Source organism: Rhineura floridana, chromosome 3 (assembly GCF_030035675.1).
Source record: "Rhineura floridana isolate rRhiFlo1 chromosome 3, rRhiFlo1.hap2, whole genome shotgun sequence".
NCBI lineage: Eukaryota > Metazoa > Chordata > Lepidosauria > Squamata > Rhineuridae > Rhineura > Rhineura floridana.
The window spans coordinates 44390041-44404424 of NC_084482.1; the positions used below are offsets into that span (position 1 = coordinate 44390041).

General features: G+C 42.8%; 1 protein-coding gene across 4 annotated transcripts in view; it reads right to left on the reverse strand.

Annotated features, from left to right (window-relative positions):
• RGS9 (regulator of G protein signaling 9) overlaps positions 1-14384 on the reverse strand; it is a 104324-nt gene that overhangs the window by 66697 nt on the left and 23243 nt on the right. For all 4 annotated transcript variants that reach the window (XM_061615599.1, XM_061615601.1, XM_061615597.1 and 1 more), the window contains 3 exons: positions 10006-10056; positions 9740-9846; positions 6355-6406 (listed from right to left, as the gene is read on the reverse strand). In XM_061615599.1, coding sequence (XP_061471583.1) covers positions 6355-6406; positions 9740-9846; positions 10006-10056 — 210 coding nt within the window. The remainder of the gene's footprint in view (positions 1-6354; positions 6407-9739; positions 9847-10005; positions 10057-14384) is intronic.

The following is a 14384-nucleotide window of genomic DNA, read 5'->3' on the forward strand; positions in this document are numbered from 1 at the left end:
CACATTCAGGGAAGTGGAGAATGCACACAAAATATGGGCAGATATTAATTCGATCCAGATGCCTGAAGGCTTTTCCCCATCCTGATCATCTATATTGCTATTTTTTGTAATCTTTGCCAGTGCTGCTATATCTTTTCTGCATTGCTTTGAACAGTGCATAGAATGCAAGAAGTAAATCACAAAACCTTCTAGATAATCCCATTCAGCAAAGAGTGATCCTATTTTTTCTATAGTACATCTCGAATTTGCTATAAAAATCCATAAACTGCCATTCTTCCTAGCCTTCAGGAGCCTTGTTGAAGCACTTTGATAGAAATATTCAGTTACGGAAATGATTTCTCTTAAATGGGCAGTATATCTGTATAACCTAGCAATTTAAACAGCACATAATAAATACAGGTAGAGAGGAACAAATGGGACATTATTGCAGGTTTGGTTTCCTGACTCCTAACAGAGCAGAGCAGCGCAGCGCAGAGGAAGCTGTCTCAGTTGGTCTACAGGTGAGGACATATAAGCAAGCCAGCTTTCAGAGAGAGAGCGAACAGAGTGAGCGAACAGGGAGAGCAAACAGGAGTTTGACAAAGGAGTACGATGGGGGAGGTCAAGGGGGAGGTCCCTAAGCCCCCCCCAAAAAATCCAAATTACTAATTCTCCTTGTACAGCGCACCACATACCAGTAGGACTGTCAAGTTTACCCTGTAGTAGGACAGAACAAAGCACAGGCCACTCCAAAACAAGTAGTTAGAAGGAAACAAAAGACAGAAGAGTATATGAACGGGAAGGATACTCCAGTGGTTGTGAGCTGCAAGGTTTGTGCCATATTTGTTTTCTTGCCTGAGAACAACATGGCATACACGTGCAACAAGTGCAAGATCATGGCACTGTTGGAAGAAAAAGTGAGAGGCCTGGAACGGTCGGTGGCCACACTGAGAACTATAAGAGAAGATGAAGAGTTCTTAGACAGAACGCTGGAACAACAGCAGCAAAGAGAAGTGGAGGTGGAGGAGCAACAGCCTGTGGTAGCAGAAGAGGAGACTGCTTTGGAGAGGAGCAACGAAGTGGAGGAAACTCCGTGGGAAAGGGTGACAGTTAGGAACAGAAGAGCTAGAAGACACCCTTCACCAATGGAACTATGGAACCACTTTCAACCACTCAAGGATGAGACTGGAGGACAGCCTGTGGTGGAAGAATTACAGGAGACCCCGTGCGACAACGAGCAAGAGGGTGAAGCTCAATCAAGCAGGGACAAGGAAACCATGCCCCACAACAAGAAGAGAAGAGTACTAGTAGTGGGAGACTCCCTACTGTGTGGGATCGAAACCCAAGTATGCCGAGAAGATCAGTGGACTCGCCAGGTATGCTGTCTACCAGGAGGACAGATTAGAGATGTGATGCCATCACTCATCAAGCCCACCGACAGGTATCCCTTTCTCCTCATCCATATAGGAAGAAATGATACTGCCAAATGGAGCTATGAAGAAATCACATCAGACTTTGAAGCTCTCGGAAGGAAACTCAAGGACTTTACGGCCCAGATATCATCCATCCTTCCAGTACTTAGAAGAGGAGTAGAAAGGGAAAGAAAAATACTCCATGTGAATGAATGGCTACGAAGGTGGTGCCGACGTGAGAGATTTGGATTCTGGGACCCTGGGGTATGCTTCCTGGAAGATGGATTGCTGGCAAGTGATGGGTTGCATCTCACAAGGACTGGGAAGAATGTGTTTGGCCACAGCATGAAGAAGTTCATCAGGAGGGATTTAAACTGAATCCTAAGGGGGAGGGAGATGTAAACTTGGCGGTAACGACTGATGAAGGCTTGTGCACAGTAACAGGGAGATCGGCTGTAATAGGGACCAGTGACCGTCCTCAGAAAAATGTAGTAAGGAAGCCAAGCCATAAATCACATGGTCTTCGATGCCTGTATACTAATGCGCAGAGCATGGGAAACAAGCAGGACGAACTTGAACTCTTAATACAGGAGGACAATTACGACTTGATAGGTATAACTGAAACTTGGTGGGATGACTCCCATGACTGGAATACAGCAATTGAAGGATACAACTTGTTCAAGAAGAACAGAAGGAATAAAAAGGGAGGTAGAGTCGCGCTATATGTTAAAAATATATATCCCTGCACAGAAATACAGGAAGATGAGCTTGGTAGTTCCACCAAGAGTATCTGGATTAAAATTAGTGGGGCAAGTAATAAAAGGAATGTAGTACTTGGAGTCTATTACTGACCACCCAATCAAGGAGAAGATGAGAATGTAACTTTTGAAAAGCAAATTGCCAATGTTTCGAGGAGGCATGATATAGTAGTAATGGGGGATTTTAATTATCCCGATATCTGTTGGGAGACAAATTCTGCCAAACACAGCCCCTCCAAGAAATTTCTGACTTGTGTTGGAGATAACTTTCTCCTACAGAAAGTGGAGGAAGTAACCAGAGGATCAGCTATCCTGGACTTGATTCTAACCAAAAGAGATGATTTGGTGGATGAAGTGGCAGTTACGGGAACTCTGGGGGAAAGTGACCACACCATATTTGAATTCTTGATTTTAACAGAAGCAAAAGCTGAGAGTAGTCATACGTGCACCCTGGACTTCAAGAAAGCTGATTTTAATAAACTCAGAACAATTGTAAGTACGGTTCCATGGCAAGCCACCCTAATGAGAAAAGGAGTCCAAGATGGGTGGGAGTTTCTAAAAAACAAAATTCTAAAAGCGCAATGGCAAGCAATTCCAACAAGGAAAAAATGAGGGAAACCACAGAAGAAGCCAATGTGGCTTCACAAAAAGCTTAGAGATGACCTAAAAACAAAAAAGGACACATACAGGAAGTGGAAAGAAGGCCAGGCCACAAAGGAAGAGTACAGGCAGGTATCACGGAATTGCAGGGATGGTGTCAGGAAGGCTAAAGCTGAGAATGAGCTGAGGTTAGTGAGGGATGCTAAAAGCAACAAAAAAGCTTTCTTCAGGTATGTCCATAGTAAAAGACAAAGAAAAGAAATGGTGGCACAGCTACTCAATGAGGATGGCAAAATAATAACAGATGACAAAGAAAAGGCAGAAGTGCTCAATTCCTACTTTGGCTCAGTCTTCTCCCAAAAAAGGATCTGTGACCCTCCCGGGAAACATGAAGTAGAAGGGTCAGGATTGGACCTTGAGATTGATAGACAAATGGTCAAGGAATACCTAATCACTTTGAATGAGTTCAAATCGGCAGGGCCCAATAAACTGCATCCTAGAGTATTGAAGGAACTGGCTGAAGAACTCTCAGAACCGCTGTCTATTATCTTTGCAAAATCATGGAGGACTGGTGAAGTGCCAGATGACTGGAGGAGAGCTAATGTTGTCCCTATCTTCAAAAAGGGAAAAAAGGAGGAACTGGGGAGCTACAGACCAGTCAACCTAACATCAATCCCTGGAAAAACTCTAGAGCAGATTATAAAGCAGTCGATCTGTAAGCACCTTGAAAACAATGCAGTGTTTAGTAGGAGCCAACATGGATTTATGAAGAACAAATCCTGCCAAACTAATCTTATCTCATTTTTTGACTGGGTAACCTCTCTTGTAGACTGTGGGAATGCTGTGGACATAATATACCTCAGCTTCAGCAAAGCTTTTGACAAAGTACCCCATGATATTGTGATTAGCAAACTAGCTAAATGTGGGCTGGATGGAACAGCTATCAGGTGAATCCACAGTTGGCTCCAGAATCGTACTCAAAGAATGCTTATCAATGGTTCCTTCTCAAACTGGGTGGAAGTAACGAGTGGGGTACCACAGAGCTCGGTCTCTTCAACATTTTTATTAACGACTTGGATGAGGAGGTACAGAGCATGCTTATCAAATTTGCAGATGATACAAAATTGGGGGGCATAGCTAATACCATGGAAGACAGAAACAAAATTCAAAGAGACCTTGATAGGCTGGAGCATTGGGCTGAAAACAACAGAATGAAATTCAACAGGGATAAATGCAAAGTTCTACACTTATGAAAAAGAAACCAAATGCACAGTTATAAGATGGGGGATACTTGGCTCAGCAATACGACATGTGAGAAGGATCTTGCAATTGTCGTTGATCACAAGCTGAATATGAGCCAACAGTGTGATGTGGCTGCAAAAAAGGCAAATGCTATATTAGGCTGCATTAACAGAAGTATACTTTCCAAATTATGTGAAGTATTAGTTCCCCTCTATTCAGCACTGGTTAGGCCTCATCTTGAGTACTGTGTCCAGTTCTGGTCTCTGCACTTGAAGAGGATGCAGACAAACTGGAACAGGTTCAGAGGAGGGCAACAAGGATGATCAGGGGACTGGAAACAAAGCCCTATGAGGAGAGACTGAAAGAACTGGGCATGTTTAGCCTGGAGAAGAGAAGACTGAGGGGAGATATGATAGCACTCTTCAAGTACATGAAAGGTTGTCACATAGAAGAGGGGCGGGATCTCTTCTCGATCGTCCCAGAGTGCAGGACACGGAATAATGGGCTCAAGTTGCAGGGAGTCAGATTTCAACCGGACATCAGGAAAAACGTCCTAACTGTTAGAGCCATATGACAATGGAACCAATTACCTAGAGAGGTTATGGGCTCTCCGACACTGGAGGCATTCAAGAGGCAGCTGGACAGCCATCTGTCGGGAATGCTCTGATTTGGATTCCTGCATTGCACAGGGAGTTGGACTTGATGGCCTTATAGGCCCCTTCTAACTCTACTATTCTATGATTCTATGAATATCAATGTGCCTGAAAAGAGAATGCCTGTTTCATTTCAAAATAAGATTGGTATCAAGCATGACAAAATGGTGCTGGTGGTGGGATTGTTTGGGTGGTGGAATTGTTTTTCCCTCATTTTATTTTCTCCCTTGTGGTTTCTATGAACTAAAGTTATGCTATAGTTAAAGCTATTTTGCTAATTTCTGGTGTCTGAGCAATATGCCCACGCTGGCAAATTAGGTACAGAAGAAGGTGAGTCAGGTACAGATTAACATACCTTTAATAATATGATCCACAAAACAAATTAAGCCAGACGAGTCTAGCCCAATCCTGTGCATGTTTACTCAGAAGTAAGAATTGTATCCAACTAAGTTTTACTCAGAATAGACCAACTGAAATTAATGAACCAAAGTTAAAAAATGTAAATGTACTGCCTTCAAGTCAATTCCGACTTATGGCGACCCTATGAATAGGGTTTTCATGAGGCTGAGAGGCAGTGACTTGCCCAAGGTCACCCAGTGAGCTTCATGGCTATGTGGGGATTCAAACCCTGGTCTGCCCAGGTCATAGTCCAACACCTTAACCACTATACCACACTGGCTCTTCAACCAAAGTTAGTCATGTCTATTAATTTCAGTATGTCTGCTCTAAGTAAACCAATTAATAAACCAAAGTTCAGTAGACTTAGTCCCAAGTGTACATCAGACTGTAGTCTTAGTCCCAGTCCAGTATAACATTTCCTTAATAAAACATGTGACATCCTCTTTACTTAAGGCTCAAAGTGGGGAACCACATTCACATGCCTTCTCTAATAAGTATAAGAAATAGATGGCCCAATTCACACATGCAATCTGTGGCATGATAACAGCTGGAAAACACAACCATGTGGTTCACCATATGGAGCAGTGAAGGCTTGTCCATGTGGAAAGCCACTTATGTATCTTGGTTCTCTGGGTGGATTGGGTATCATGTCATTACAATCCTTCTCTTTGGCAGTTTGAACATGGCCAGAACTGTGTGAGGAGCTACTTCATATGAACAACTTGCCTCGTGAAGCAGCATTCATGTGGTTTCAGTTTCAGAGACCTACTACCACACCATTAATTGCATGTGTGAACTCAGCCTTTTGAAATACATTCAGAATTATCAAGCGACATGGCTTTTTCCTGGACTGTAGCACTCCAGATTGCACGTGGAAGGTCATATTTTCAAATGCTTCGCCTATGTTAAAAACTCCCTGCCTGTGGACAGCTGGCATGTCAGGGGAAAGGGATTCTAGCCTACCATTCTCTTGGTGTGCCAGCTTTCAACGTGGAGGGATTTTTATATGAAGGAGCACTTAAACATGTGATCCTCCCACATATCATCTAAAGTGGGACAGTCTTAGGATGGGTCATACCAGATAATTTTTCTGAGTATGTTTTAAACTAGCCTTCAAAATATAGTTCAGATGAGAGAGTAAGTGGATGTCCTTCTCTTCAAAGAGAAGTACATACTTTTTTCCAGCACTCATTGTTCATATGATCATCATCAGAGTGTGGCCTACTCTATCTTTTTCCCCAGGGCATGTGATGTCCATCTTTTAGGTTTCACCAAGAAGGCAGCATGCACCTCCCCATGGTTATGGCTTACCATAGTCTGTATCTTCTGCTGCCCACCGCTGGGTTGGCCAAAAATAGGGTGTCTGTAGGAAAGAATACAAAAACCAAGACCCAGATTATCAGTCAGTACCTTCACTGGATTCTCCTAAATCATTCTACCAGCAGCTGGTATATTATTGATAGCCCTGCATGTTTTTAGTTTTTTTAAAAAAATGTACGTTCTCACCTACTTCATATCAACTCTGGATGAGGCCTGAAAAAACATAAGAAACCAAAAAAAGGCAAGGAGAGGCAAGCCCCCCCAAAACACTTGGAACAGAAAAGTCCATTAGAAATTCCAGCTCCAGCTCCCTCCCTAGTTGAACCCCATTGTGAGATGGTCTCCATTTCCCTGCAGTTTGGCTTCTGACAAAAACTATGTTATACGTATCGCTGTCCACTATGGTGGAATTTTACATAATTAGTTATGTAATTATTATGTTGTTCCACGCCATTCATTTCAATGCGAAGTCCACTCATTGCAATGCAAAGGAAACACAATGCAAATGGGGAAAAGCCAGCAATTACATTTCCTTTCCAGACTGAAAACAACAGCAGCAAATGCAGCTTTCCAGACACAGGGGAATAAAAGGACACCGGCAATCTCCACTCCCATTTCCATCAGAATTCTCTGACATCCCTACACCCAATCCCTCAAACAGTGAGGGGGGGATGGAAGAATGTGTTGTTACATTGCCATTGCTTGCCCTTTGCCTGGATTGGTGTTTTGCACTTTGCTGCAGCCAACTTGCCATGCTATGAGCAGGCAACCTGTCTCTGAGAGGGTCTATCGGTGTGTAAAAAGTGAAAGCCTTCTGTGTTGCCACCACCAAACTCAGTGAAAAGGAATACAGGTTGGGATGAGGGGGTGAGTGGGGGCAAAACAAGGGGAAGAAGCAGAGGAAAAGGGGGGCTGAAGGAAGTAAAAAAGGGAAACTGAGAGATAGGAGTACAATGGAACTGGTAAGGTGGGGCAAGAGGAAAAAGGGGAATGTAGAGAGAAGAGAGTGAGCACTATGCTGTGCAAGGAAGAAAAGGGGCATAGAAGGGAATGCAGACAGACCTACAGGGTGGGGAAATAGAGGGACAAGGGAGTAAATAAGATGGGGGGCAAAGAGTGGCTTGTGGTAAAACAAAGACAGAATAGTATGGGATGCAGACCTGTAGTGGTACAGAAAGAAAGAAGAGGGTATGTACTATGGGGGCAGAAAGGCAGGAGAAGGCAGGTTAGCGAGTCCTGTGGTAGTGCAGAGGGACCTATGGAGCAAAGGGAGAAAGTGGGATTAACAGAAAATGAATTAAAAAGGGAAATTGCAATGAAATTGTTTTTCTGTGGGTAATGTTGGGGTGGGGCCTTGCTGAGTTAACAAAAATGGGCCGCAGAACTAGGGATGGAGCTCGCTATCTAATTTGTTCCATTCTTCAGTTCATCAAATGGGTACCAGTTCCTATTCGCTATAAATTGTGTTCCACTAGTTATCGCGATTTCCAGTTCTCCACTATAAATTATAATTTTTCCAAAAAATTATGTATTTTCTCCATTATTCCTTATGCTGCTATCTATTTATATAATGTATATAGCAGCAGCAGATTACAAAAATAATTACGTAAATAATTACTGTAAGTAATTGTTGCTGCAGATTAAAAAAAAACAACGGTGTCACCAACAGCCACAAACACACGCAAAGAGTGGGAGCCTGTTCAACAATGAGATGAACTTGTGGATTATCCCAGAATTTGATACCAAATCTGATTTTGTTAATATCCTACACCAGTCTTTCCCAACCTTTTTTTTTTTTTTGGCTGGACTACAATTCCCATCATTCCTGACCATTGGCCATGGTGGCTGGGGCTCATGGGAGTTGTAGTCTAACAACATCTGGGGACCCAAAGGTTGGGAAAGGCTGTCTTACACCATCCCTACTCAACGCAGTGTGGCCAGGTGAAAAACAAGAGAGGGATCCTGCACTCATAATGGTTGTGAAGAAGAGGGAATCTTCTCTGTGTGTATATATTTAGATTGTAAGCCTCTTAGGGCAGGGACCTGTCATCTCTATTCTTTGTAAAGTGCCATGTACACAGATCCTGCTAGAAAAGTAATAGTAATATTATAACTGCAGTCCTCTTCATCCAGCACCCCTGCTCACAGTTATTTGTGCTTTGCATCTTGTGACATTAAAATAAACCATTTAATCAATCATTTAAAAAGGGAAATTGGATAATGAAGCCAATAAACAGTCTTCAAACCATATAGTCAAACACACACCTACATACAAATATCTTTCAACATTTCCTAAAGGCTAGCACAGATGGGCCGAGGTGAATCTCAAGAGGAAGTTGGTTCCACAGATTAGAGGCTCACCAGAAAAAGGTCCTGTTCCAATTCCAAGCACACTGTATCTGCCCATTACAGATAGAAGGGACTGTGTGAAAGTTCTTAGAGAATGAGTGAACTCATGTAGGAAAAAATTGCCAAAGGCTTTAAAAAAGTAAAAAAGCCTGTGGCTCGGTTTACACATCACATTAAACCATAGCTAAAATAAAACTTGTCTAATGTGAATGAGCAGTGTGCAGGTGAAAGCTGCTTGAGTACTCAATTTGCTACTCCCCCACTCTTGCTGCTACAGTGTCAGGGAAGAAACATTAGGCCTGGCTTTTCGGAACATCTGAGAATCCCTCTAAACAAACCACCATCGGAAGGCAAGGTTTCTTCTTGGGTTACCACTCATTGTTTGTTCAGGAAAAACAACCTTGAAACCTGGGTTCAGAGATGATGTCAAGCCAGACTATGGCTTATTTCCTCCCTTGGTGTGGCAGTAGCAAGAGCACAGGAGGAGCTGAAGCACCCGTGATTTCAGCAACATGCACTAACAAGCAAGTTTAACCATAGTTTATTTTTACTATGGTTTAACGAAGGGTGGGAAATCTCAGGCCCGGTGGGTGAATGTAGCCCTCAACGCCTCTTTATCTGGCCCTCAGGCCTCTCCCTATGCAATGCTACTTCCCCAGGCCACATCCCTTCTTCCCAGCCACACCCCTAACCAGCCCTGCTTCACACCCTTGCAGGCTTTTGCCTGGCTGGAATGTGTCCTTGAATTGTGATAGTGCCTCTTGACAGGTGGGGAGTTGCATGTAGAAACCTCTGAATTTTGCATGGCTGAAATATAGTCTCCTGTACAAAGGTAAGAGTTGCAGGTGTTGCCAGTGGTCCCACCCACCACTAGGATGCCACCCCCACATGGTTGCCCACTAGACAATGTGGCCCGTGGCTTACCCGCCTCTGGTTTAATGTGAGATGCAAACCAGACTTTTGTGGAAAGTCTAAAAGAACTTAGCAGACTGACATTTCTTCTGCTTTGGCACACTGCTCCACTCACCTGAAACCTGTAGAGGCTACTATCTGGTCTGAGTGTGAGATTCTTTGGTTCCTGGAGAGGATAGATGTATCCGTACTTGATAATTAGACTTCCCAAGTTAAGTGCCTCTAAAAACAAAGAGATCAGCTGCCTTCATTGGAACACACAGAGTAAAGTTAAACATGGAGAAACAACCTGCTATCTAAACAAGAATTCAAATACTGGGGGGGGGGGAAAGGGGGGGGAGCCTGAAAAAAATACCAGCTATGTTTCATGCCGCTACCCACCTTCATTGGTAATCTGCAGGCGCTGCATAATCCACTGTAACATATCGGAACCTGCAAAGCAAAGACAAGGCAGACACTGTAAAACACCAGAAGCACAATCCTTCACATTCTGACCTCCGTGACCTGCCTCTCATATAGATAAGCCTTGAGGGAAATGCAGATCCAGACATGTAACTTCCAACCTCAGCTATGAGATACTTGTCAGACTGGACAGCTTTTCCAGGCAACAGTCACCTGTAGTGAGTATATATGCATCCCACTTTCGCTTCTGATAGACTGATTAAACTGAACTAACAACAATATTAACAACCACACAGCCTTCCTCCTAGTTTTTCCTTTCCTATAGCTGTCAGTACCACTGCAGACTCATCTCCCACAATGAACTCTACCAGAGTTATAGCCACATAACCCAGGATGCAGCTGGCTTTCTGGCAACAAAATACTTGCGCCAGGAGCATCAACCACTACTCCGGGTAATTCTGTTGGAGGCAGCAGAGGTAGCAACGGAAGTCTCAGCAATGGAGCTGAGGGGAGAGGGGTGGGATGGAAGATGTTCTGCACTTGTGAAGTTGCCCTTCCTGTCCAACTTCCAAAAGCCAGAAGAAGAAAGTGGGTGCCTTCTCATTCTGTCTCCAACCTCCCTCATAGCAAATGGGTAGGGGCAACTCCAATCTTAAAAATACTGGCCAACCTTTGGTTTAAACAAGACTAGCTTCCTGTTCAGTGCCACAAATGAAAGTCAGGTATGATCTGCCAGGTCACAGGTACAGCCAGAAGTAGAACCTGGAGAGTTGTAGAGGCACAGCCTAGTGGTTTAGAAGCAGAATCAGTGGGTCAGAAGTGTGATGAGAGAGCCAATGTGTTGCAGCTGGTACAATGGGCCAGGAACAATCTGCAGGGGGGGGGATTTAATTCTGTTTGCATTTAAAAGTAAATCCAGCTGATTTGCATTCTCCGAAATAATGTGCGAATGGAAAAACACCTGGCCTTCAAAATTCACCCTTCTCTGAATTTATCAATGCAGTTCTCCAGCCAAGTAATGTATACAAAAATGCATATACCAGGGTAGAGTGTGCTGATATATATGTTTGTGTGTGTGATAATAACATGCACCAATGCAATATATATGGCTTTAGTGCTCTGCAAAAGTGTGTATATTATGCAAAACTGCATATTTAAAAATTTGTATATCAACACTAAAATGCTGGTGAATTTTCTTGAGGACTTTTTTGTTTTACATCACAGACTGAAATGAGAAACTAAAATGGATAAATCCTTGCATCCCTGCAGACCTAGCCTCTCAGCAGCAGCATTACTGCCAGTTACTGGGATGGGGATGGGTAGCAGCAATGTTGAGGCAGTATGGGCGCACAAGTGGGTGCACTAGATTGGCCCCACCAGTTCACCCACATTACTCTGACCTTGCTCCTACCCTGCCCCCACAGTGTCCCAGTTCTAAGACAAAACACTTGCAACTTGCTCTCACTATTTAAAATCTTAACACCAACTACTCTGCAAGACCCTACTTTTCAGCTCATACTTGGCCTTGTATTAACCCCAGACATTTCAGCAAATTCTGCCCTCCCAAGGTGTACAGTACCCATGGCCAGCTAGTTATGTTGGCAGTGGAACCAGAAAATCCCACAAATATCTCTCCTCCTCTTCAGCAATAAAAAATACAATGATAATTAAAATGAAGTAATTAACAATTTGAGAGCCAGTGTGGTGTAGTGGTTAAGGTGCTGGACTACGACCTGGGAGACCAGGGTTTGAATCCCCACACAGCTATGAAGCTCACTGGTTGACCTTGGGCCAGTCACTGCCTCTCAGCCTCACAGGGAAGCAATGGTAAACCCCCTCTGAATACTGCTTACCATGTAAACCCTCTTCCTGGGGTCGTCATAAGTCGCAATCGACCTGAAGGCAGTCCATTTCTATTTTCAATTAGCAATTTACTGCTCTTTCATGAGACCTCAAATCAGCTGCCCAGGGCAGCTGCCTCACTCTGCCTAATGGAAGAACTGGCCCTGCCCTAAGATTTCTGCCTATGTCAGCCTTCCTCCACCAGAACCTCCGGACTACAGTTTCTGTCTACCCTGACTATTGACCATACTGGTTGGGGCTGATGAGATTTTTAGTCCAAACTACCTGGAGGGCACTAGTTAGGGGAAGGCTGCTCTATGGTATTTTTTAACACTTCAGTAACTACTATTGTGACTAATGATCTAAATCCTCCTGCTTTTTAAAAACTCATATTGCTGCCAGTTCTCAAACCACATGTCTTACTGCATATTTTCTTTTAAGATTTATTTATTTATTTATTACATTTATATACCGCCCTGTAGCTAAAGCTCTCTGGGCGGTTTACAGCAATTAAAAACATTAAAAACAAATATACAAATTTTAAAACACAAAAAACAATTTAAAAACACAATTTAATTTTTTTAAAATTTTTTTTAAAACAATTTAAAAACAATTTAAAGATGAAGACTATTCAGATTTGCAACTGAAAGACTAAATCATAATCCAGTGTAAGGGGAAATGGAAAATGAATTGTGTTCTCTTGACAAGCTGACTAATTGGGAACTTATTATTTCCTGCACAAAAGAGAAAGGGCAAATTAGCCAGGAACTGTGCAATTCAATTGGATGCTTGTAAATTAAAATGAAACACAAAGAAAGACTTCAGATTTCAAAGGCCAGAGCTTACTTGGGGAGTAAAAAACCAGGCATCGACCTAGTATAAAGGACACATTACCATCTTTGGTAGAGGTATACCGGGTCAGCTGTAGCAAAATTGCTGGTGCAGAGGGAAATGATCTATAGGACCCAGGGTGTTTTCATTTCTAAGGCATTTTTATAATAAGAATATATATATCTCCCATGTTATGGATTGTATTTATAGGCCCACTGAAATACAATGGCGCTAAGCTAGACATGTTTAATTGCGATGGGTCTACTCTGAGTAGGACTAGCATTGGGTATAGCCTTAACAGTTTTGCCAGTTAGAATTGGGAGAAGGGTTTAATGCATATAATGCACTAATCTGGCATTAATCCACTTCTTGCGTCTTACGTTGTATTCTGCATTTTAGGACATGTTCAAACTAGAAGTTTTAAACAGGGCAAGGCTTTAAGAATGTGCCTGCTCCCTGAGCATGTCCTAATCTTCATCTCCACATATTGCCACGACGCAGATGAAAATGTTAACCTTTCCTGACATTATGCTGATTGCTTCAGACTTTTACCAAGCAGTCAGGAGCTCTTATCTGTACTATCTGCTTCCTGAAATAGACGAAATTAAAAGATTAGCCTGTAACTCAGACCTGACCTAGGAAACCCAGTTTGCACCTGCAGAAGGTCTTCTCCCTTAAGAGATTATGCTTGTTTTCCAAATCCTGGGCAAACATCACCTATATCTGGCATCACATAAGTGCAGCTGTTCTAGTTTATTCCAGAAGAAAATGTGGCCTAGGATCTCCAACCTTTTCTCTAACGCATATTGGGTTTTGTCTAGCTGTGCTGCTCAGCTGACAGTAGCCGATGACAAGGTTTCCATCAGTAAAATGTGGAAGGAAGCAATTTCAGTTATTCCCCCTCCATTCTGCAGCCCCCAACTCTAAATATGCCCTGGAGGGTCCCCCAACTCTCTGGAGCAGATACAGGAGATGGGCAAATTGCTGAAAACTGCTTCCCTCTTTGTTCTGCTAATGGAAGCCTTACTATCACTGAGTGATACTATTGGATACATTCAAAGAAACTTTTTCAATTGTCTGAACTGAACCAATAAAAATGCCATGCTGGCAAAACCATTAAGATGTTTATCATCCAGAGAAAGGTAGCTATGATTTAAAATGGAAAGTTTCCAATCTCCAGTTGCCTTAGTCTGAAAACTGATTTTTTTTATATTGTTACACAGAATGTTTAAAGTTTGGTGGATGTTGACATTCCCATGTGAATACAAACTATTCCAGATGAATATGATTTTTTTTTTAAGTGAACTACCCTGGAAAATTTAAACCAAAGGGCAGCATACAAATATATCAAGCAAACAAATAAACAAACAGTGGCCTGGTTTGCATGACACAGCCAGCCACGCTATGGCTTGCTGAGATTGCACAGATATGCAGGCTCCCAGAGAAGAGTTTGTAGCCACTTTACTCCTGCCTGGTCCTTTTAATTCTAACAACACACTGAGCTAAGATAAGGTTTGGCTTAGTGTGTCATCTGAACCTAGGCTCGTGGTTAAGCAGTATCCTCACTAACCATGAACTGTAGCCAAGTATTTTCTTGGCACTCTGGAGTCATTCCATTGAATTCAGTGGTACTATCAGCCAAGAAGAGGATGGCTGTATCTCAGAACAAGACATTTCTCAACTCA